Source organism: Cebus imitator, unplaced genomic scaffold (genome assembly GCF_001604975.1).
Source record: "Cebus imitator isolate Cc_AM_T3 unplaced genomic scaffold, Cebus_imitator-1.0 Scaffold36, whole genome shotgun sequence".
NCBI lineage: Eukaryota > Metazoa > Chordata > Mammalia > Primates > Cebidae > Cebus > Cebus imitator.
The window spans coordinates 2,542,953-2,568,081 of NW_016107351.1; the positions used below are offsets into that span (position 1 = coordinate 2,542,953).

Sequence of the window (25,129 nt, forward strand, 5' to 3'; positions counted from 1 at the left end):
CTCTAAGGGACTGGGTTTACTGGTGACGTACACTCTAAGGGTCTGGGGCTGGCTAGTGACGTACACTCTAAGGGACTGGGGCTGGCTAGTGACGTACACTCTAAGGGACTGGGGCTTACTGGTGACGTACACTCTAAGGGACTGGGGTTTACTGGCGACGTATACTTCAGAGTGTCGGGTCACAAGTGCCGTTTCCCCCGATGCCTAACCTTTCAGGGCCATGACCTTCTGCTTCTGGTTGATGTGTATTCAAGAACCCACTTGAGGAGGAGGACGAATCTGCTGACCCCTGTCCTCCGCTCTCCTCTGAGAGCGGCAGCACAAGTCCCTCTTTAGTCCAGGGCAAGCTGTGGCGGGAAATCCAGATGTGGCGACAGCTCCTGTCTGAGTTTAAAGGAAGCCTGTGTGCCCCTAAGGGCTTTACAGGACCCAGCCCGAGAGGATGCTATTTAAAAGGGCTGAGAATTCTGATTCACATTCTGAGTTCTCTGGCAGATGTACTTAGCGTCTTCTCAGAAATGGGGACTGCTTCACTTGGAAAAGAAAGCGCTCTTCTTGCTCAAGGGCCAGACTCCTTGCAATGATGGGTATCCATTCCATCTCTATGCCCCCTGGCTGACAGGTGCCCCCCGCCCTGGCTTCCCCCATACACCCTTTTTTCTCAATTCTCCTCCCCGTCACCTGCCGGGGTCCTCTTCTGCTCTCTAGGCTTCACTCTCTTTTGGCCTTCCTCAGCTCTAGAAACTGTATTTCGGGAAACGCCACCTGCACGTCTCCCCCGACTTCTCATGACCCCACACTGATGGACCCCAGGCCTACACACAGCCTGGGAACAAATGCCCACAAGCCCCTTCTTCTCAATTTTTGTGCCTGGTCAGTCCAGGTCTCACCTGCTTCCTCTAACTCAGCTTCCACCTGTCCTAGGAAGGTCCCGAGAGTCACCCCACCAGCCTGACTCAGGTGCCGCCACTGGCCTCTTTCCTAACTGGAATTTCTCTAGCCAGTCTCTTCTACCCAGATCCAGCCTTCACACAGCATCAAAGGGACTTCTCTAAGCAGCCATCTGGCCACTCATTTCCCCTAAAGGCTTCGGAAGCCCACAGTCCTAAGAGTCTGAGAGGTGCTCTGTGCCTCAGCCCGGAACCCTTTCGGGCCTTCTTTCTTTTTTAAACCCAATTCAGACTCCAGGATCCCACGGCATAGAGCTGCTTGTAGTTTCCAACGAATATCATGCTGGTTTATTAGCATCTGCTTCCTCTGAGACCATCCCCTTTCAGTCCCCTCTCAGGCACAACTGTTGACTTTGTTCTCTTCTGTAAGACTCAACCTGGGCAATCACTGCCTCCTCCAGGAAGCCCTCTCCAACCTCGCCTGCCCACCATGGCTGGGCTGGCACAACTCCTCTCTCTCTCTCTCTCTGAGGGGGCCAATATTTTCCCTACGTTATCACAATACATCGTCATGCAATTCGCCTTTCTTTCAAGCTACATTTACAACCAATTATCAGAATGAAACAGTCTTTGCTTTCATCTGTGCTCCGCATGAGATCCACTGAATGTCCAGAAGGGGTAGAACATGGTGCCAGGAAGAATGTATGACCTTCGAAGATGCTTTTGGCAGAGGGTAAGGGTTAGGTTGTAAACACCACAGGAACACCACTAGAGAATTAAAAATTACCCTAAACCAAAAATGCAAAACCACATACAACTCCAACTGCATGTTCAGTAAATTAAGGAGAGGCAGGTCATCTGGAGGAAAGCTCCTCCCACCTAGAGGCCTAGAGAGGGCATCACTAGCTTCACACACAGCGAAGAGCCCGTAGCTTTGTGCCTAGGTGCGCAGCAAAGGGCAGAAATAGCTTCTGGTCATAACGGAACTCTGAAAAGCAGAGAAACAAATGTATCAAGTGGGGAAAATCTTTCTCCTTTTGCAAAGAAGAAAAGGCAGACAGGGTCTAAAAGCTAATTGGGAGTATTAGAGTAGTGGATTAATCCTTCCCCGGATAAACGTTCTGCTATGTGAATTCTTAATGGCCACAGCTGCCAGTCCTAATTGGCTGAGCACAGCAGAACGGAAGGGAGGGCGGGGAGGGCGGGGGTAGGGGAGAGCTGAGCCCTGGATTTGCTTAAGTCCTGAACCTTGGCTTTCTGCGGAGGCTGAGAAAACAACCAGCAACAGAATAAATGGTGATTAAACAAAAAGAAAAGTATATAGTTAAAACGAGCATGTTTAAATGTTCTTAAATCTTACACTGCGCGCCCACTGCGTATTGTCTGGAGTGCTGCCAGCTTCGTTTTGATGGAGAGAGTCTATCTGAAGGCTGAAAGGCTCAGCAACAGGACTGCATGCTCTCAGCGCAGCTATGGCGGTCTAGACCTGGAAGAACAGGCACTGCCTCTGGTGGCGTGCCATGTGACATGAAAAAATAAACCTATGAATGGGGAAACTAACAGGATAACACAGTGGGGGAAACACAGCCGAGAACCGCCTGGCTCTAGGGATCATCCTGCTGCTTTTATGCCTTTCGCCGTGGAACGCAGCAAACATGGAATGATCATTTCCTATGTTCTCAGATGCTTGGTTTTAGGTACCCATGAAAAGCAGTTCACGGAACAAAGACCTTGTTATCCTGTAACTCAGATTTTAATGGAGACACAGAGACAACACAGATAAGACTGGGGGCAAGCTGTGGAGAAAAACAGACCACATCAGGAGGACTAACGAGTCAAGGAGAGGGGCACACATCACACCTAGTGATCGGATGACATTTCAATAAAAATAGCCATGCGTTTCAACTTAATTCCCATCAAAATACCACCATCATTCTTCACAGAATTAGAAAAAATTCTAAAATTCATATGGAACCAAAAAAGAGCCTGCACAGCCAAAGCAAGACTAACCAAAAAGAACAAATCTGGAGGAATCACATTACCTGATTTCAAACTATACTATAAGGCCATAGTCACCATAACAGCATGGTACTGGTATAAAAATAGGCAACTAAACCAATGAAATGGAATAGACAACCCAGAAAAAAATCCAAATACTTACAGCCAACCGATCCTCAACAAAGCAAACAAAATCATTAAGTGGGGAAAAGACATCCTTTTCAACAAATGGTGCTGGGATAACTGGCAAGCCACGTGTAGGAGAATGAAACTGGTTCCTCATCTCTCACCTTATAAAAAAGCAACTCAAGATGGATCGACTTAGATCTAAGACACGAGATTATAAAAATTCTAGAAAATAACATTGGAAAAACCCTTCTAGACATTGGTTTAGGCAAGGATTTCATGACCAAGAACCCAAAAGCAAATGCAATAAAAACAAAGGTAAATAGCTCTTAAACTAAAGAGTGTGTGCATGGCAAAAGGAATAGTCAGCAGAATAAACAGACAACCCACAGAGTGAGAGAAAACCTTCACAATCTGTACATCTGACAAAAGACTAATGTCCAGAAATCTACAGTGAACTCAAACAAATCAGCAAGAAAAAAACAAACGATCCCATTGAACAGTGGGGTAAGGACATAATAGACAATTCTCAAAAGAAGATATACAAATGGCCAACAAACATGAAAAAATGCTCAACATCACTAATGATCAGGGAAATGCAAATCCAAACCACAATGCGATAGATACCACCTTACTCCTGGAAGAACGGCTGTAACAAAAAAAGTAAAACACAGTAGATGCTGGGTGGATGTGGTGATCGGGGAACATGTTTACACCGCTGCTGGGAATGTAAGCTAGTACAGCCGCTATGGAAAACAGTGTGGAGATTCCTTAAAGAACTACAAGCAGAAGTACCATTTGACCCAGCAATCCCACTACTGGGTATCTACCCAGAGGAAAACAAGTCATTATACAAAAAAAATACTTGCACACACATATTTATAGCAGCACAAATCGCAAGTGCAAAATTGTGGAAACAACACAAATGCCCATCAATCAACAAGTGGATAAAGAAACTGTGGTTCATATACATATGATGGAATACTACTCAGCCATAGGATTAACGGCATTTGCAGTGTCCTGGATGAGACTGGAGACTGTTATTCTAAGTGAATTAACTCAGGAATGGAAAACCAAACATGGTATGTTCTCACTGATATGTGGGAGCTAAGCTATCAGGACGCAAAGGCATAAGAATGATAACAGTGGACTTTGGACTTGGGGGAAAGGGTGGGAGGGGGGTGAGGGATAAAAGGCTGCAAGGGTGCAGTGTATACTTCTCAGGTGATGTGTGCAGCAAAATCTCACAAATCCCCACTAAAGAACTTACTCATGTAACCAAATAACCTATGGAACCTGTACCCTAATAACCTATGGAAAAATAAAAAATTAAAAAACAAATAAAACAGGCCAGGTGTGGTGGCTCACGCCTGTAATCCCAGCACTTTGGGAGGCTGAGGCAGGTGTTATCACAAAGTCAAGAGATTGAGACCGTCCTGGCCAACATGGTGAAACCCCATCTTTACTAAAATACAAAAATTAGTTGAGCATGGTGGCACACGCCTGTAGTTTCAGCCACTTGCGAGGCTGTGGCAGGAGAATTGCTTGAACCCAGGAGGCGGAGGTTGCAGTGAGCCGAGATCACGCCACTGCACTCCAGCCTGGCGCCTAACGATAGAACAAGACTCTGTCTCAAAAAAAGAAAAAAAAAATGCAAATGAAAATATCCATCTACCCATCCATGTGGTTGACAATTACCAAACACCTGCTAGGATGACAGACACCATCTTAAGAGCCTGGAATGTACCAGTGAACAAAAGAAAAAGCTCCTGACCTCACAGGGGTGAAATGTTTGGCATGTCCTTGGAAAGAAGCCCATTGGTATAGGGCTATTCAGATTTTCTATTTCATTTTGGGTCAGTTTTGGTAAGTTATATTTTAAGGCATCTGTTCATTTAATTAAGTAGTTAAATGTATATAAAATTAATAACATTCCCTTACCTTTTTAATGTCTGTAGGATATGTGGGGATATCCTGTTTTTCATTGCTAACATTGATAAAGTGTTTTCTCTCTTTCTTCACTGATCTACCCATCTAGAGATTCCTCAACTTTTACTGATCTCTTCAGAAAATCACATATTAGCTATGTTGTCTCTATTACCTATAGTCCATTTTATTGGTTTCTGCTGTTTGTTATTTCTTTCCTTCTGCTTTGAGTTTAATTTGCTCAACATTTTCTGTTTCCTTAAGATAGAATATTAGATTTTAGGCTGGGCGCGGTAGCTCATCCCTGTAATCCCAGCACTTTGGGAGCCAAGGCAGGTGGATCACTTGAGGTCAGGGGTTTGAGACCAGGTTGGCCAACACAGCGAAACCCTGTCTCTACCAAAACTATAAAAACAGCTGGGCGTGGTGGCTGATGCCTGTAATTCCAGCTACTCAGAAGGCTGAGGCAGGAGAATTGCTTGAATCTGGGAGGCAGAGGTTGCAGTGAGTGGAGATGGCGCCACTGCACTCCAGCCTGGGTGACAGTGTGAGACTCCATCTCTAAAACAAAGATTTTAATTTTAAATATGTTTCTAAAATGTACTTTTCTATATAAGAATTTAAGGCTGTGCATTTCCATAAGCACTGTTTCACCTACAACCTATAAATTTGGGTGCCATAGTTTCATTATCTTTAGGTTTGAGTTATTTTTTATTTTTCTTTATGATTTGTCTTTGACTCATGTGGTATTTCATTTCCAAATATTTGGGGCTTCTCCAGATATTCCATAATTTTGAATTTCACAAACAGAGAATATATGCTACGATTTCAATCTTTCTAACTTTATTGAGACATCTTTATGGCGCAGCATATGGTGAACATTCCACATGCACTTGAGAATGGATATTCTGCAGTTGTGTGGAGTGCCGTATAAATGTTAATTAAGACAAGGTGATTGATAATATTGCTAGGTTTTTTACATTAATACTGACTTTCACTTTGGACTAGAAAAAATATATCATGCCTAGAGTTTTTCCGGTAAGAAAGTTTTTAACTACAGGGCAAGGCACGGTGGCTCACGCCTGTAATCCCAGCATTTTGGGAGGCCGAGGTGGGTGGATCACCTGAGGTCGGGAGTTTGAGACCAGCCTGGCCAAAATGGTGAATCCCCATCTCTACTAAAAATAAAAAAAATTAGCCAGGTACAGTGGCAGGCACCTGTAATCCCAGCTACGTGGGAGGCTGAGGCAGGAGAATAGCTTATACTCGGGAGACAGAGGTTGCAGTGAGCCGAGATCACACCACTGCATTCCAGCCTGGGCAACAAAAGTTAAGACTCCATGTCAAAACAAAAAGGTTTTAACTACCGATTTTATCTATAAATTTTAACTATCAGTTTAATCTACCCATTACTAAACGAAGATCTTCTAATCTCCAACTCTGATTACGGATTTGCACACTTGTCCTGTTAATTCTGTTCATTTTGCTGCATGTCTTTTGAAACTGATATTAAGTGTACGCACACTCAGGACGGTGTATGCCTGGCTCATAAACTGGCCTGTTTATCACAAGGAAATGGCCCTCTTTGTCACCAGTAATACCCCTCTCTTACGTCTATTTTCTCTGATTATTCATAGAGCCATGCTGGTTTTCCATGACTAGTATTGGCATAGTATATCTTTTCTCTTTCTTTTACTCTCAACCTTCATATGTCTTTGTATTTAAAATACATGTACTATGAACAGGACAAAGTTTGATTGTGGTTTTTTTATCCGGTTTGACATAAACTCATGAAAAAACAAAGAAATTAAACTAGAATGTGGGACATCCTGGAGGATCACTGGTCCAAACTCGTCAAAAAGTGAACATCCACTGCTAAGAAAAGAAAGCAGGCAGCCACAAACGAGGGGGACACATTTGCGAACCACACGCCTGACAAGGAACTGGCATCTGGGCCGTGCGCGGTGGCTCACATCTGTGATCCCAGCACTTTGGGAGGCCGAGGCAGGTGGATCACTTGAGGTCGGAAGCTCCAGACCAGCCTGGCCAACATGGTGAAACCCCACCTCTACTAAAAAAACACAAAATTAGCTGGGCGTGGAGGCATGCACCTGTAATCCCAGCGACTTGGGAGGTTGAGGCAGGAGAATCACTTGAACCTGGGAAGCGGAAGTTTCAGTGAGCTGAGATCACAGCACTGCACTCCAGCCTAGGCAACAAGAATTAAACTCCATCCCCCCCACCCCAAAAAGAAAGAAAGAAAGAAAAAAGAACTGGCATCCGAAATATGGTAAGAACTCTTAAAACTTAGCAACAAGAAAACAAACAAACTGATTCTTAGAATGGGCAAAAAAGCTGAACAGATAGTAAGAACATGTGGTGGCTCACGCCTGTAATCCCAGCACTTTGGGAGGCCGAGGCGGGTGGATCACGAGGTCAAGAGATCGAGACCATCCTGGTCAACATGGTGAAACCCCGACTCTACTAAAAATACAAAACATTAGCTGGGCATGGTGGCGCGTGCCTGTAATCCCAGCTACTCAGGAGGCTGAGGCGGGAGAATTGCCTGAACCCAAGAGGTGGAGGTTGCGGTGAGCCGAGATCGCGCCATTGCACTCCAACCTGGGTAACAAGAGCGAAACTCCGTCTCAAAAAAAAAAAAAAAAAAAAAAAAAAAAAAAAAAAAAAAAAAAAAAAGAAAAGATGCCCAATTTCACATCATTATAAAATTGAAAATTAAACAATAAGATCCTACTGCATACCCACTAGAATGGCTAAAATCCAAACACTGACAATGTCAAGTGCTGTCGAGCATGTGGAGCAACAGAACTCTCGTCAGTGCTGGCGGGAATGCAGAACGGTACAGACACGGTTGGAAGACAGCTTCGCAGTTCCTGATAATGCTAAACATACTCTAACCGAACCATCCAGCAAACACATTCCCAGGTATTTACCCAAAGGAATGGGAAGCTTACATCCATACAAAAACTTGCACACGTTTGCAGTATCGTTATTCCTGATTGTCAGAGGCTGGGAGTAACAAAAATACCCTTGAAAAGGAAAACGGAAAAGCCAGCGGTGCTGTCCTCACACACTAGTGTTGCTCAGTAATCGTAAACAAAGAGCTATCAAGCCACAAAAAGACATGGAGGAGTCTTAAGTGTATATCACTGAGTCAAAGAAGCCAGTCTGAAAAGGCTACATACTATATGATTCCAACTATAGGACATTCCAGAAAGACCAAATTACAGGGGAGGGAAGGTGAGGGAGAGAGCACAGCAGATTTTTACGACACTGAAACTACTCTGTGTGGCATCATAACGGTGGGTGCAGCACATCACGCATTTGGCAAAATCTGCAGAGGGTCCGTCACCAGGAGTGAGCCCTCACGTAAACTACAGACGACAATTATAATGCACCATTATTGACTCTTCAGTTGTAAGAAACATAACAAACCGAAGCAAGACATCAATAATAGTGGAGAATGAGGGGAAGCAAGTCAACAGACTTGCTCGAGTTTTCCGTAAAACTAAAACTGCTCTGAAAAAAATGAGGTCTATTAATTTTTTTAAAAAGACTGCTGGACATGATGGCTCAGGCCTGTAATCCCACAAACTGGGAGGACATAATTGCAAAACACATATCTAATAAAGAAACTGGCATCAAGGCCAGGCGTGATGGCCCACACCTATAATCCCAGCACTTTGGGAGGCTGAGGCGGGCAGATCACTTGAGGTCAGGAGTTCGAGACCAGCCTGGCCAACATGGTGAAACCCCATCTCTACTGAAAATACAAATATTAGCCAGGCGTGGTAGCATGTGCCTCTAATCCCAGCTACTCGGGAGGCTGAGGCAGAAGAATTCCTTGAACCCAGGAGGCAGAGACTACAGTGAGCCAAGACCGCGCCACTGCACTCCAGCCTCAGTAACAGAGGGAGACTCTATCTCAAAAAAGTATAATAATAATAAAAAGACTGATGCATAACTATATGCTGACTTACCAAAAGAAGACAGAATTTTTAAAAAGTCGCTTAAAAAGAAAATGTCATAAAATGAAAGGCAAGGAGACCAATCTCGGCTGAGGACAACCGAAAAGGCATGAGGGACAGACGTAATGCATGAGCCTTAATTAGATTCTGGGTCCACAACAAAATCAACAGGTACAAAAATGCCGGCTAATGCACATTTTGCAAACACTTGGGAAAATACAAATACGGACTCTACAGTAAATGACATAGAACTGATGTTCCTTTCTTGAGCAATTTGACGGTACTCTGGTGACACAGAAAACTATCCTCAATCTTAGTGTCAGGATGTCTGCATCTTTCAAATGGTTCAGGGGGGGAAGCATCTAATTGTCAACAGGGGAACAGTATAAAGGCATTCATCCTACTGGTCCTTCCATCCTCTGAGGGTCAGTAACTGTAAAAGTTGGGTCTTTGAAAAGACTGATAAAAAGCACATAAACTCCTCATAAGAATAATCAACAAGAAAAGAGAGAAGGCACATATACCCAGCACTAAGAGCAAAGGAAGGCACCTCACTCAGATACCCCTGACACTGGTGAGTTTCTAAAGGGGTATTGTAAGCCAGTTTATGTCAACACGTTGGAAAGCTTAGTTGAAATGGACAAGGTCCTACCTACAAAAGCAAGTTAGCAAAGCTAACAGAAAAACTGAACAGCTCTTTAACCATGAAAGAAACTAGATCAGTAGTCAAAAATCTCTCCACCAACAAAATATCGTCCCACAGAGCTTTCTTTGTAAGTTCCACAACATTCAGACAACAAATACTTCAAATATCACAAAAATTATTCAAGTCTACACACAAAGAAGGAACATTCCTCAACTTCTTTTCTAAGGCCTCAATTATTGATTACTTCCACTAGGCAAAGACAGCGAGAAAGAGAAGAATCCCTGGCCAATCTCGCTCACGAACACAGATTTAACATATGGAACCAAATGGCTGCAAACTGAGTTAAGCCCTGCATGAAATGGATTATTCTTGACACAGGTCACCCCAAAAAGAAACGTGTGCATAACAGGGGACGGTCATTCAGTATCACTCCATGTAGCGCCAGCCTAAGGGAGAAGAGTCCTATGACCACCTTAACACACACACAAATAACCACGGGAGACAAACCAACATCTAGTCACTATTTTTTTGAAAAACCAAATTAAGAATTGAACTTTCTTAACTGGATAATGCTGATTGTTTTTGTTTTACAAAAAGCCTGGTGCAAATGTCCCACATGGAACCCGGAACCCGGAGCTCTCCCTCTGGAAGGAAAAAGGAAACAAAGGGGGCCCCACCCTCCTGCAGTCCTCCCTCACTCCACTGGAGGTGTCGGCAGAACAGGGACAAAAACACAATAAAAACACAGCTGGGCGCCAGGTGCAGCAGCTCACACTGTAACCCCCGCACTTTGGGAGGCTGAGGCGGGAGGACTGCTTGGACTCAGGAGTTTAAGACCAGCCTGGGCAACCTGGTGAGACCCTGACTCTACAAAAAATACAAAAATTAGCCAGGTGTGGTGGTGTGCACCTACAGTCCCAGCTACTTGGGAGGCTGAGGTAGGAGGAACGCTTTAGCCCAGGAGGCAGAGTTTGCAGTGAGCCATGATCATGCCACTGTTCTCCTGCCTGGGTGACAGGATGTCAAAAAACAAAAAGAGAGAGAGAGAGACCTTGTTTAAAAAAAAAAAAAAAAAGGTTGTGTTCTGTAAGTTACCAGGAGCGTAAGAGGAAACCTGCTCCCTGTGGAGCGGGGAGCCGGCAGGCGGGTGCAGGCTGCTGGACCTTCATGGTTATTGGAGAAAATCACAGCACAGCACAGTCTATCATTAAAAACAAAACAAAACAAAACAAAACCTGTGACAACACCCAGCGCTGGAGAGAAAGGTGGGCACCTGAAACACTCGTGCGGTTTAGAGCAGAGACAAGATGGGAACCAGCCCGACGCCCATCTGTGGCGAAGGCACTGAGAAGGGCTGGGTCTTGGCAGGGGACAGCAAATGAGGGAAGGGGCACAGCTGCAGTTCCCTGGGATCGGGCAGGAATCTGCCGAGCCTCCCACTGAGTGAGCAAAGCGCACTACGGAAGAGCGCACCAGTGTCCGCCCAGTGCATCAGCAGCTGTGCACGGAGGCTCTCAACTGTGCCCGTGAGCCAGCAGCCTGGGGGCTCTGCAGAGGACAGCCAGGGAAGGACAAACGCAAACTCACTATGCCAGGCGCCGCAGGGGAGGGCAGGGAAAGGAGAGACTGAGACTGGGGAAGACACGCCAGGGGCCTGCGGTGCACACCTGGCGGTTCATTATATCACGCTTCTGTAAATTCTACTTCCTTGATAATGATCACTTTGAATTTATCCGACATTAAACAGAAGGAATCAAAATCAAGCTGGTATTCAGGTACACACAGAGGTGAGATGGCACTCCCCTGTGGGAGGAGCTGTGTGAACGCCTTCCTAACTCCCGAGGCTGGCTCCTGCTCCGCGTCTAGGGTCTAAACCAGCCTGGACGCCTTTAAATCCCGAGGCTGGCTCCTGCTCCGCATCTAGGGTCTAAACCAGCCTGGATGCCTTCCTAACTCCCGAGGCTGGCTCCTGCTCCGCGTCTAGGGTCTAAACCAGCCCGGACGCCTTCCTAACTCCCGAGGCTGGCTCCTGCTCCGCGTCTAGGGTCTAAAGCGGTCCTCGAGGTCTCTGCCTGCCCTGGGCCAACAGTGCATCACCACCTGTGCCGAATGCTGGCTGAGAACACAGGACAGTGGACGGGAACTGAGAGTTCACTCAGCGTGTGAAGAAACGGAGTCAGCTGGTCCTCACTGTGAAGCCGGGAGGCGGCGTCAACACCGAGGAAGCAAAGGCCCAGGAGACTGACCGCACAACCGGAACTCAGGTTTGCTGGATTCCACATCAGTGCCCTTATAGACACGCTCAAGCACACATGTGGCCTCCGCACCCTCCAGGGACTGCTTTCACGTATCACACCGAGCACAGTGACACCCGCGGCCGGCTGCTCAAGATGGACCGAAGTTCCCACCCGGGAGGACGAGGACGACAGTCAGCACTCACCTCCCACACAAGCAGCTGCGGGAGAGGGGCGAGCACCTCATCTGTTGCCGGGCAAAGGAACTGCAAAAGGCCGGCAAGTCTGACCTGGGGCAGGGAAACCCGGAAGCTGCATCTGCAGGGCAGCTTAGAATTAGCCCTTCAGAACATTTAAAACATTTTCTTTTCTAAGAAAATCACTGATGCTTCATGCAGTTTTTCAAACTACAAGGCAGAGACACTCTTGAGGTCTATCCTCGGAGAATTACACACAACTACAGTTCTCACAGCAGCAAAGATAAACCACGCGTGCCCTGCTTCCAGACGGTCACTGCATGAACACGTTCTGCCACAGACACGACGCCCTCCTTGTGCCTGGTGCCCTGGGCCGTTCAGTGACTGCATTTTGGGTTTGCTTAGGCACAGTAACATCCACGGCTTCACAGAAGCTACGGATGGACAGGACCTGCTGCGCACCACGAACGCTGCACGGCTCCTGTAGGAGCGGAGAGAAAGCTGGCGGGCACACCCACCTTGTTGAAGACCCAGACTTCCCCGTTCACTGTGGGCCTGGGCACCCCGTGGCCGTTGTAGTGAAAGAGGACTCGCTCTTCCTTGGCGTTGCGGCGTAGAGATGTGCAGAGCTTCTTGACTTCGTCCACAGTTGGGTCAAGGCTCTGCTTGTACCGGGCCTGTTGCAGGAGAAGAAATGAAGAAATTTACCACGGACTCAAGGGAAAGCCTGGAACTCATCCCTACTCTTTCCTCTGAGTCTGCAGGTAATACCTGTGTGGTCCTGAACACATGGCTCAGAGTTTCTCCAGGTATAAAACTGGATAATGACAGGCACCACGGCTCATGCCTAAAATCCCAGCATTTTAGGAGGCCAAGGTGGGAGGATCAGTTGAGCCCAGGAGCTCAAGATCAGCCTGGGCAACAGAGTGAGACCACATCTCTGCAATTAAAAAAAAAAAATTAGCTAGGTGTGGTGGCACACGCCTGTAGTCCCAGCTGAAGTGGAAGGATCGCTTGAGCCCAGGAGGCTGAGGTTGCAGTGAGCTGTGATCGCATCACTGTACTCCAGCCTGGGTGACAGAATGAGACTGTCTCAAAAAAACAAAACAAAACGCCAGCTAAGAACTACCACACATGATGGTTATAAATATTCATTCAACAAATATTTATTGAGAACTGCTAGGAACATCAATGAGATAAGTAATGGCTGTCACATGGCAACACCAAGTCCAACTCAGCTGCCACTGGGGTACCGAGTGTTTCTCAGAAGCACGGGGTCCTTCTGAAAACATCTGCAGCACAGAAGAGAGAATTTGCTCCAGTGAAGGAACCTGCAATGTATACCCGGCAGCAGTGGTGAAGAGTGGAAGGACCGCGTAAGGAATTGCCCTGCTCAAAGCTCCTCCCTACCCTCCTGCCGGGGACCTTCTGGATGCCTGTAACAATTCTCTGAATTAGCAGAACCTAAAACGGACACAGAACAATCAATAGCCTTGATATACACAAATAATAAACGGAGGACATCATGGCAAAGAGATCCATGCAGAAAGCTACTGAGCAGACAACGCACAGAAATAAGCTCAACATGAAATGTGCAAAACACAGACGTGGAAGTTTTTCAAAGCCCTCCTAGAAAACACAAGCAGACCCGAACCAATGGAAAGATGCTCCCTGCTCGGGTAGGCTGCGTCAACATTCTTAAGATGTCAGCTCTCGCCAGCTTAATTCACAGATTCAACGCATTGCCAATAAATACCCCAACAAGCTATTTTATGGAGTTTAACAAGCTGCCACTGAAGGTCACAAGGAAAAACAAACAGGCACGGAGGGCCAGGAAAGCACGGCAGCAGAGAGCCCTCGCGTGGCTGGCCTTGCCAGACACTGCAGGCTCCTCAAGGGCCACTTGTCAGACGGCGAGGCTGGGGGCGTGGAGACCAGCGGCCCAGGGAACTCAGGCCTGGTCCAGAATCAGACCCACGCACACGTGACTTGGCTTTCTTGAGAACAGTGTTTATACAGCCATGATGCTACGAATGCTGATTTTATTTTATTTTATTTTATTTTTGAGACGGAGTTTCGCTCTTGTTACCCAGGGTGGAGTGCAATGGCGCGATCTCGGCTCACCGCAACCTCCGCCTCCTGGGTTCAGGCAATTCTCCTGCCTCAGCCTCCTGAGTAGCTGGGATTACAGGCACGCGCCACCATGCCCAGCTAATTTTTTGTATTTTTAGTAGAGACGGGGTTTCACCATGTTGACCAGGATGGTCTCGATCTCTTGACCTCGTGATCCACCCGCCTCGGCCTCCCAAAGTGCTGGGATTACAGGCGTGAGCCACCGCGCCCGGCCTGATTTTATTTTAATAAAAACTGTGCCAACTTCCAGAGAACCCAAGTGAGGAGCGCCGGCCAGGGAGGAGACGGGCCTGGCTGGGTGGCAGGATGCTGGAAAACGGGCACAGGCGGGTGTCATGAGGAGCTGCTCTGGTTCCCAGTCGTCGCTCTTTGGCTGCGAAGTACTTTTCATGGTGAACTCCCAACAAAGAAGAACTGACCAGAGTAAAAACCACGACCTTCCGGGGTGGGGTGGGGAACAGCGGGTGTGAAAGTGCTGGGGCCACACCAGGCAGTCAGGAAAGACGCCCCCAGTGGAGGAATCACTGCAGAGCTGCACCAACATATGCCATGAGAACAAACAGCTAACAGGGTGTGCCTCTGGGTGCGGGCGAGGCTTTTAAAAAGGAATGTGTATGTTCATCACTTTAATAAACTTTTAGAACTTTATTTTAAGAATAACTAAAGTAAGGCCAATGCTATGATCATCACTTGAGGAAAAATGCCGGTAAGTGTTCAGAGCATGCTGGGGAGGCTGGGTTTGAAGGGAGACCTGGACTCCCGCTGTGCCCGGGCTGGGCACACAGATGTGCAGGAAGCTCCTGCTGATGTGACCGAGAAGGGAAACAGAGAGGACACGCCCTGAGGAGGGCACACCGCTTGTGCTTCAGAAAGGTTCCCCTGCCAGGTGTGGTGACTCACACCTGGAATTGCAGCATTTCAGAGGCCAAGTTGGGAGGATCAAGACCAGCCTGGGAAACATAGCGAGACCCCCATCTCTACAAAAAATAGATAAAGACAGGTTCCCCGGCATTTCCGGAGAAAAAGAGTCCGATGTGAGGAAAACAACAGGAAAACGAGGCCCATTTCCCGCAGCATTAGCCCCTCTGTTGTACACGACACACATTTGGTCTCACCTAAATATCTACATTAAAACTCTAGTTTATGACAACAGAAAACCCTTGGTATTCTGTACCTTGTACTTTGGAAGTCGTCAGTAGATGTATGAGACTTAAAAACAGTTTTTCCAGGTTCCCCCAATTTTGTGTACCTGCAAGCAAAGCCCGTAGAGAACCACCAGCGGATCCAAGGCTAGTAACCCTGTGCCACGGCAGGACGGTGCGGAGCCCTGGTCCCAGGCGGGCTAGGGCAGCAGAGTGGTCACCCCTCTCAGCGTCTCCTCCCTCAGGAACAGAATGCTGCTCCAAAAACTGTCACCAAGGAGACCCGAGAGAGAGCTAACAAATTGATAACACGGGATTTTCAAGTCCATTTTCATCAATGAGGGGTGTGCGTTGACACCCACGGAGGCTCTGCCAGAACAGGGCTGGCCCCCAGGGAGCCCGGGTCCACGAGGAAGAAGGAAGTGCTCAGAGAAGCATGGAGCACGACAGGAGGGGTGTTGGTGCATGGCCTGGGTGGCTGTGTGTCATCTGCTCCCGTAGGTGGGCAACACTGGCCCGCGGGGGACCCCAGCCATGTGGGGGCCAATCTGACCCACACGTCCTGGGAGAGCCTGTTCAATGCCCAGCTCTCCTACAAAATTCCTTCCTGAATCCCTTCAGTAGGAAATCGTTTCTTCTTTCTCTGAATTAACTTATACTGCTCACTGTACAGTTATGTGCGGCTATCTCAATTCTATGCAGACAGTAAATTCTGTGACGGTACGCACTGCTTACCCACGTGTGCCCAGCTGTACAAGGCGCTCTTTTATGTCCTTTCCCCAGCCTCACAACATACTCAAGTTACCAGAAACTAACTGCTGAACGATAATCAGATTTTTGCTGACATTAAATGCAATAATTAGTAACGACATCAATTTGCAGTAAAGAGACCGACCGAATCCTGCCTGAGGTTGAAGGGGTGTAAGTAACTGTCGACGTGGCCCCAGAAGGCGGCATCCAGGTGCTGGCTTCACAGGGCGTGCGAGTCGTCATTCTTTCCGCTTTGCTACCTGAGATTCTGCATGCTACGACTTAACGGTGGAAACGTCCTGGATGCATCACTGATCAGCTGTTTGTTTGTGTTCTTGGTGTGACAGAACCAGGCCGCTGAGTCTTGATGTTCTAAATACCTGAATTTTGGTTGATCCCATACAACAGGCCGAGGGCAGCTGATAAACGAAAGCGCAGTTCTAGGGGCATTTCAGAAGGAAACACTTTATTCAGCTGTCACGACCTTGGCTGCATGCCCTCCGAAACCACATCCACAAGTAAGTACATTCTAAATCAGAAAATAAGTCTGAAGTAGAAGTAGCTAGGCAGTCTGTCTTCCAACGGGCAGGTAGAAAGAATGGCGGACATGCAGGGCGGGGTCAGTCTGCAGAGATCGCTTCCAATCAGCACGGCAGCAACAGCCCCGTCTCGCCCAGGTCTCCCCACACGCAACAAGAAAGCAGGGACTCCTGCGGAGGGCCTAGTTTACCTCCTCCTTCAAGCAGAGCGCCTCAGCCATAAGACCTGCATAAACATGGAATTTAGGTTTTTCTCTGAATCAGAGTTGTGATAATGGCCAATCTAAGCAGCAAGCCACATCCCATTTTGGTCTGGACCTTTATGTAAATTGAAACAAATATCTATGCATTTTTAATGTAAGTGCTTTTTAAAATGTGTCACGGATAGAAACAACTAGAAGTTTTCCAAGAAAGCCTTAGCACAGCTCCAGGCCCCAGGGCGGAAGCGGCCATCATGGAGACTCCTCCTGTGGTGCTGGGGAACTGGGAAGGAGGAGGGCAGGGAGGGAGGAGGGCAGGGGTGGAGGACGGCTGGGAGGGAGGAGGGCTGGGGGGGAGGAGGGCTGGGAGGGAGGAGGCCTGGGAGGGAGGAGGGCGTACACAGTTTCCTACCTCCAGAGACACTTTAAGGCAGCTCAAGTAGGGAAGAGCAAAACTGGAGAAGTAGGACTTAAAAAAATGGCTTTTAATGGATGCTAAAGGAGTTCTGCATTTGCTGGGTATTTCCTTTGTGAGCACAAGAACTAAAGGCATTTTTATTTACTACCAATAAGAGCAATAATGGGGAAATCATACTGGCGAGAAACCCAGTGCAGCTGAGCTTGGTGGTTTTCAAGCTATCCCTCTGAGGCAGGCCCAGTGGGGGCGGGAGGAGGGTGCACCCGCAGTGCTGCTGGCTTAGCGGAGGTGGGGTGCACCCGCAGTGCTAGCTCCAGTGGTGGTCACCCTGTGTTCCCAAGATGGTGCGTGCTGAAGAAGCCTCAGCCTCTCCCGAACCAAAACACAAACGCATGAGTGTGAGAGCGCCTCTCAGCTAAAATCAGATGCATCTTTTAGGCAGAAACGTCGGGGGCCTCCTTCCCACGTGATCAGAGGGCGCTCTGGAGCCCAGAAGAGTCCTGCAGGGCAGGAGAGGGGAAGGAGGGAGGGAGTGCCCTTCCTTCCCCACCACAGTGACGGCTGGCACCAAGAATGGGATGGAAGATTCCAGAGAACACAGCCACAGTGCTGGGTGAGGTAAGGGCCAGAGGCAACAGGGATCCCAATCCACCCCTCTCGAACCCTCCGCAGCTGTGACGACACTGATTTATCTCCAGTAACCTTCAACTCACTGGCAGTTTTATCTGACAATATGAAGAAAACAGCAAATCTTAAGTGCAAATGCTTATTCTCCCGCCCATGAGGACTCATTTCCTGCTGAGTGTGACACAGTGGGAACAACAGCAATCACTGCCAACCCTCGTTGTCCATTCTGAGCACCGTTTCCATTTTCACCCGAACAGTCACAACTGCCATGTGCACGGCCCTTGAGAGAGCTTTCATGAGCATCCTCTCACACACAAGGCGGAATGGGTGTTCCCGGCTCATGCTGGCAGCCCCGCCAGGGAAGTGAGCCATCTGAGCTCCCGTTAATCAGGAAGCGGACTTCCAACCCTTTCTCCAAGGCCCAGGGTGGGGCGGGGGGTGGGGGGTGAGTGAACGGTTGCCCCTTTCCATGCATATTAAAACCACTTACCCTTAATTAACACAGAGTCAGAAAGACTTCTGAAGTCATGGGCTGCAGATACAGACAAGGAAAGAACATGTGCAGGGCTTGCCAGACAGCAAAGCAATCAGAAGGAAGGTGAAAGGGGGGGGCTGTAAACTAAACTTGAGGTGTCAGGGAGTCTCCTAATGCCACATAGCCACCCTGCTTTCTTGTTGCTAAGGCTACAGAAATCCCCCGTGCAAAGTGGTGAAGAAAAAAGGCACTGAAAGATAAGGCACCCCAAAATAAGAACGAGCCACGGTGCTGATCTCCGCACCTGCCTCCCCGGGGCGCGGGCCCATCGATCTGCAGGGGCCGGGCTCACCGGAGGGCCCACAAATCACTGGGAGATTTCCTCGTGAAATGTCAAGTGCCTCCTGCTCCCTGTCTCCGTCGCGCTCATTACTTTCCTGCTGTAGCAGTTTTTCTCAATTCTGCTCTCCTCAACACAGCTATCGAACTGGGATTGGTGAAGCCACAGCTCCACAGGAAAATCACTCGCTGTCTCCTGAGGCTGCTCCTCAACGGGAGCGCTGTTCTTCTATGCCACACAGAAGGCCACGGGGCAGAGATGATGCAGAGACATCAATAAAATTAAGCATTCGTTATTTCTGACCTTGGCTCTGTGGAGGTCTTATCTTGTGGGGCTTTAGCTTCATTTTCTTACCTATTGCAGAGAAGATGCATTAATGGACCAGCATGAAGGGCACCACAGATATTAATAATATGCCTCCTGGGGCTTCATGGGAATTAATTAATATTTTTAAGAGCTTTGAAATGAGAAACACTAAATTAAATGTCACCATGTCGTGTTCAGGTTTTGTCTCACAACTAGAATGCCAGGGATAATGGCTGTGTGGTTTGAGAGGCAGGAGTGGCAAGGGAGCCTCTGATCATCCGGGGGAGTTACGACAATTTCCGCTGGGCATATAAAATGGCAAAGCAAGTCTCGAAAATACAGCCCATTGTGCTAGGCATTTTTCCTGAAATGCCAAATCCCAACGTGCGAGAAAATATATGCATGGGAATTCTGGAGGATGCAACAGCAGAAGAGAATAAAAGAATGAATCACTGAAGAAAAGAAAAAACATATATATGGGCCCTTGCCTTAATGAAGGAAAACGCAGCTCCAAGTTTCATTTCCTTCTAGTGATGGGCTCTTGTCCTAAAATGACACCTGGTAACTATATGCTAATGAGGCCTAAGCAAAGCTAAGGCAATCCGATTCTGATTTTCCACGCAGGACTTCATTGCTGTTGGAGCTCCTTCTCGTGCAAGTGCAGACTTCAGGCCCGGAGAGCCCTGAGCGTGGGAGGGACTCTGCTCCCAGTGGCCCTCGTGGCCGTGTGGTCCCGCCAGAAGCTCTGGTGAAGCTGCACAAACTGCTGCTGCTGTGGATCAAGGACAGCCACGCTGCCTGGGACAAGGGGGAGCTCGGGGCGCTACGTGGTAGGTCTTCTCTTTTGACAAAATCCCACAAGGGGAAGAAGCCCTGTGCTGCTGGGATGGGCGGGCCACAGATATCTGCAGAGTTTCTAACATAGGCACTGGCATCGTACTAGGCTGGAGCTGTGCGTACAAATGCTGTCGCTGGGCCGGGCGCAGTGGCTCACGCCTGTAATCCCAGCACTTTGGGAGGCCGAGGCGGGTGGATCACGAGGTCAAGAGATCGACACCATCCTGGTCAACATGGTGAAACCCCGTCTCTACTAAAAATACAAAAAATTAGCTGGGCATGGTGGTGCGTGCCTGTAATCCCAGCTACTCAGGAGGCTGAGGCAGGAGAATTGCCTGAACCCAGGAGGCGGAGGTTGCGGTGAGCCGAGATCGCGCCATTGCACTCCAGCCTGGGTAACATGAGTGAAACTCTGTCTCAAAAAAAAAAAACAAAAACAAAACAAAACAAAAAAACAAATGCTGTCACTGCCATCCTCCTGTCCTACAGCAATGAATAACAGGTCAAGTTTAGATCCAACACACTGAGATGCCTGCAACACTCTCAGAACTGTCCTGGAGGAGCAAACGGCATCCCAGGACTCAGGCCAGTTCTGCCCCCGCTCTGGGAGTCTGGTGAGAGTTTCCCCCTACCCCTCACCTTCCCAGGCAGGATACGAAGATTTCCAGGGAAATGTTGAGACCCTCATGCCAGACCCTCTTCCCTGCCCGGCATTTCCCCGGAAGGCCTCACCTCCTATAGCCCTTGTTTACGCTCACCCCTAAGGGTGTTAGGGTGAAAAACAAGATACAGAAAAACAAAACAAAAGCCAAAAAGAGCAAAGCAAACGCTACCTTTCCATTCATAGGGAATGAGCAGCATGGTCTCCACAGGAATAAAAGCTAAGAATATATAACCTGTGCCCTTTCCCATGATTCCACCGCAGTACAGCCAGACGGAGCCACTGAAGACCGAGACCTCACGGCATTTGTTCCCAGATGCGAAGCAATCCAACGGTGTGTCTGAGGCCCTTCACCAGAGAGGAGGGTCCGGCACACACCTTCCGTGTCTTCCCTCCTAAGCTTGCTCCCCTCTATCCACATGGGTGGGGTCACTAACCATCTGGCCAATAGAAACCCATCCTTGACACTTGCTTGTCTTTCACCCTTTCCATCATTTTTATGTCATCAATTATTTCCCTCTGGTGAGTCTACCTCTTCAATCCTGACTGAATCCATCTACCTCAGTTCTATTCCCCTATCCCCACTATCAATACGCAGGCCAAGCCACTACCAAACCACCATCATCACCACCACCACCATCATCTCTGCCACCATCACCACCATGATGACCATCATCACCACCACCATCACCACCACCACCATCACCATCATCACTACCACCATCATGACCACCATCACCACGATGACCATCATCACCACCACCATCACCACCACCACCACCATCACCATCATCACTACCACCATCACCACCACCATCACCATCACCATCATCACCACCACCATCTACCACCATCACCACCACCATCGCCACCATCACCACCACCATCACGACCACCATCACCATCACCGCCATCACCACCACTACGATCACCATCATCTCTACCATCACCACCGCCACCACCAGCATCACCACCATCACCACCACCACCACCATCACCATCATTGCCATCACCACCATCATCATTGCCATCATCACTACTGTATTTCTTAGATTATTGCAGTAACTTCCCAACTAACCCTCCAGCCTTGTTTTGCTGCAAATCCATTCTCCAAAACTCAGTAGGTCCTTCTCCTACTGAGAAGCCTTTGATGGCTTCCCACTGGCTTTGAAAACTCTTTAGAAAGACCTGCAAGTCCCTGCAAGATCTCCAGCCTGGTCTCTAGGCACAATCTCTGAGAGTCTATACTTCAGCCACAAGAAAGGATCCTTTGAGTCTTTTGCCTCATTATGTTCTAACCCACCTTCCAACCTTCTGCCCAGAACCTTCTTCTTGCCTTTTCTCCATGTCCAATTCCAAGCCTTGCCTGGTCATTTTCTATTCATCCTTCAAGTATCATGTTAAATGTCCCTTGTCTTTTATGTTGCAAGGATGCTCCTCCGGACACCGGACAGGAAGCCATGGCAAAGGCTGCACAGCACCTCTAGCTAGCTCCCCATCAGTGCACCGGGGTACTGGACTCCCCCTGCTGGTTTACTCATCAGCCTTCACAACTGACATTCAATAAATATTTGTGCATGTACAAATGATGAATAAACACCTCCTATTAGAGTTTACATAGCCTGGGGAGCTTCTCCATAGAGAGCTGTTTTATCAAGAGTTTGGGGTCTCTGTTTTCATTTTGAGAGCATTTTAAAAAAAAACCCGTTTTGATGGCTTGGAGTACAGCAGTGAAGCAAGGCCTTTGCTGCAACACCACTTTCCTTAGCAGACAGTCTACTGCCCCGACAAAGGGATCTGCTGCTCCATACACATAAGCTTGAGGCAGATGCTGCAGGAATCACAGGTGCCTGAACATCCAGGAAGCACCCAGGGCGGCCTAGCAATCAGACACAAGCTGACGCTTCCTGGCCAGCAGGCTCGCCTGGGTTCCCACAGGAACAAGATGGGTGCTACCACCTGAAGAGCCGCACCGCTGGTCACTTGAGGGCCAGGAGAGCCTTCCGTGAGCAAGACAGAAGGAAAAGGACTGACTTGGTGACTGGCAGAAGAGTCTTGTCTTTCAAGGATGACAGCTGCATGAACAGTAATAAAAGACATTTCCTTTGTTCCAGACAAGACTGTGGAGAAGCAGGGGCACATCCAGCAGGGCCCTGGACACCGTCTGTAAGACGTTTCCAATGTAAAGATGAAGAAGAAAAGAAAAAAAAAGGGAGGATGCTAAATGGTGATGGCACATTTGGCAGGACCCTGGACACTGTTGATAGGAATCTTTCTAAATGCAAAGATTAAGGAGAAAAGAAGAAACAGGAGGAGCTTAAACGGTGACGAGGCTGAGAAGGCTGAGCCGCTGCCGGCCTAGGGTGGAAGGTGCCCCCACGGGACGCCAGCTCTTTCCGCTTCCTGCTCTGTTTCCTTTGCTGGAGGACCCTGTGGACCAATGGCCAGAATGGCCCCCGTGGAGCTGGCCAGGACTGCATGCTGGTGACAACGGTGCAGAAACCTCGGGAATGAGGGGCTGGTGTCTTTCTCTGCTCTGCCTCGTCATTTTTCATGCTATTCCCCACGTGGTTGCTGTACCTAGATGGCTCCTACAGGAGGCCCAGGGGGAGTTGGCAGCCCCTCCACACCGGCGCGCCTGCACTGGCCTCACGAGGCCTTCCACCCGGCTCACTCAGCCTGTCCTCTGCCTGTGGCCCGTCCTCCTCCGTGGACCCTCAGCTGCCTCCGTTCCTCACCCTCCTTCTTGCACAACACCGTTTCCCCAGCACAGCACCTTCAAGAGAAATCCATGGTCAAATTCCCGACCTTGCCCTGCACCCACCCTTCTGAGATCCTTGTCTACTCACTGCACCACCAAACCAGCCAGCAGAAACTCAGACACCGAACTCAGCCAGCAGAAACCGAGGCACGACCCTCCGCTCCTGCTCCTGCCATCTCCCCAGTGCCCAGTGGGTCCCAGATGTGTCCCTGGGACATCACTGTACCACCTCTGCCTTCACGGGGGTCAAACACCCCAACCACCTTCAGGCCTCCAAACCGATCCCTCTCCAAGTCCCCCCATTCTGTCAGAGCCTTCTTCCTTAATACACAGCAGTCAGGCCATCGAACTCTGAGACAAACCCTCCGTGGATGGATCAACAGCCTCCCCGCCCCGCCCCACCCACGTGCCCTCTGCTCAACCCGGTGTCCTCACCACGGTCCCTATGTGGCCAAGCTCTCATGATTCCGTGTCTCTAAACAAGGTGGCTCTTGGCCCGGACTTTCCTGCATCCCTGACGTGGCTGTGCAGTCCCACCTGTGCCTTCCCCGTCACCCCCCCTCCCTTACATGGAGGTCCTCATGGACTCCCTGGGGCTCACAGGGTGATTCTGATAGTGATGGGAGGAAGCCAAATGCCTAGGCAGGCAGGGGCAGGTGCCTGATGGAAGCCTGCCTCTAAGACAAATAACAGCCTGAAGGCTGAAAGACTCAGACTGTTGGTCCCGGATAAAACCCACAACCCAGAGTGAAACTTCTGTTCCTGTTTGCCCATCCTTTCCCATTGATTCTTTCTGAATAATGCCTTTTAACCAATCAAATGTTGCCTTTTCCAATACTGCCTACAGCCTGCCCCTCCCCTATTCTGAGCCCACAAAAGCCCTGGAGTCAGACACATTGGAGGGACTTTCCCACCTTCTGGTGGGGGAAGCACCTGCATGCCCCATGTCCCCTCTCTGCAGAAAGCTCTTTCATCACTCAACAAAACTCCCCCTGCTCGCAGCTTGATTGTAGGCACATCCTCATTCTTCCTGGATGCTGGACAAGAGCTCGGGACCCGCCAAGTACAGGTACCCAGAAAGGCTGTCACACCGGCTCTTTGCCCTTGCCAGCAGAGGGCAGCCGCCCTACATGATGGGGCCAGGGGCCAACTGAGCTGCTCACGTGCCACCCTGTGTTGGACTGTGGATGGCAGAACTAAAAGAGCTAATTAGCACACTAACACCCCCCTGGGGCTTCAGGGTCATAGGCACCTGAGTCTGGGTGCCACTGTGTTTCCCTCAAGGCGATACATCTGGTCTGGCTGTGGGCCCCGCAGGAAGCTTGCTCCTGTGTCGCTGCTTGGAGAGGCTGGCTGGGTCTCATACCTGCTCACTCACATGCTCCTGCCTGCTGAGAGCGGAACACAGCGGGCTGAGTAGACAAGGCGCCCCTGCGGGAGTCTGGCAAACGGGCCAAGAGAACATTCCTGTGTCACTTTAGCGCCCACCGCAGCACTCCAGGCTCCTCCACGCCAGCTGGCCTTGCCCCGGGAGGCCACAGCCACTAAGCAGAGGCCATTCGGGACACAGTGAGCCCCTGCCTCTGGGCACAGAGGAGTCACCCAAGAAAAGGCTGTGGATGAATCTACGTCAGAATTCTGCTTTTTTTGATCAATATGCTTTTCACTCTGAACTCACGGAAGCTCCATTATCCCAGCACCGCTATGTCCCAACGCGGACCTCAGAGTTAAATTTTTATTAGGAAAGAGAGGGCAAGAGCCATGCGGTGCGAATTCTGTCCCATTCCATTTGCATACTTTATTTGCTCTTTAAATGTTTTCAGTATTTCATAATGAGATGCCGTTCTGTGTGATCTCTTCCTGACGCTATCATTGTAAGGCTGCTTTCCTCCCCTCCAAAACCTCTTTTTTTTTTTTTTTTGAGACGGAGTTTC

The 25,129-nt window shown here is 49.0% G+C and overlaps 1 protein-coding gene across 1 annotated transcript in view; it reads right to left on the reverse strand.

Moving 5' to 3' along the window:
* Positions 1-25,129, reverse strand: part of RPTOR (regulatory associated protein of MTOR complex 1) — a 405,759-nt gene that overhangs the window by 239,654 nt on the left and 140,976 nt on the right. Inside the window, exon 4 of the mRNA XM_037737259.1 lies at positions 12,525-12,683. Coding sequence (XP_037593187.1) covers positions 12,525-12,683 — 159 coding nt within the window. The remainder of the gene's footprint in view (positions 1-12,524; positions 12,684-25,129) is intronic.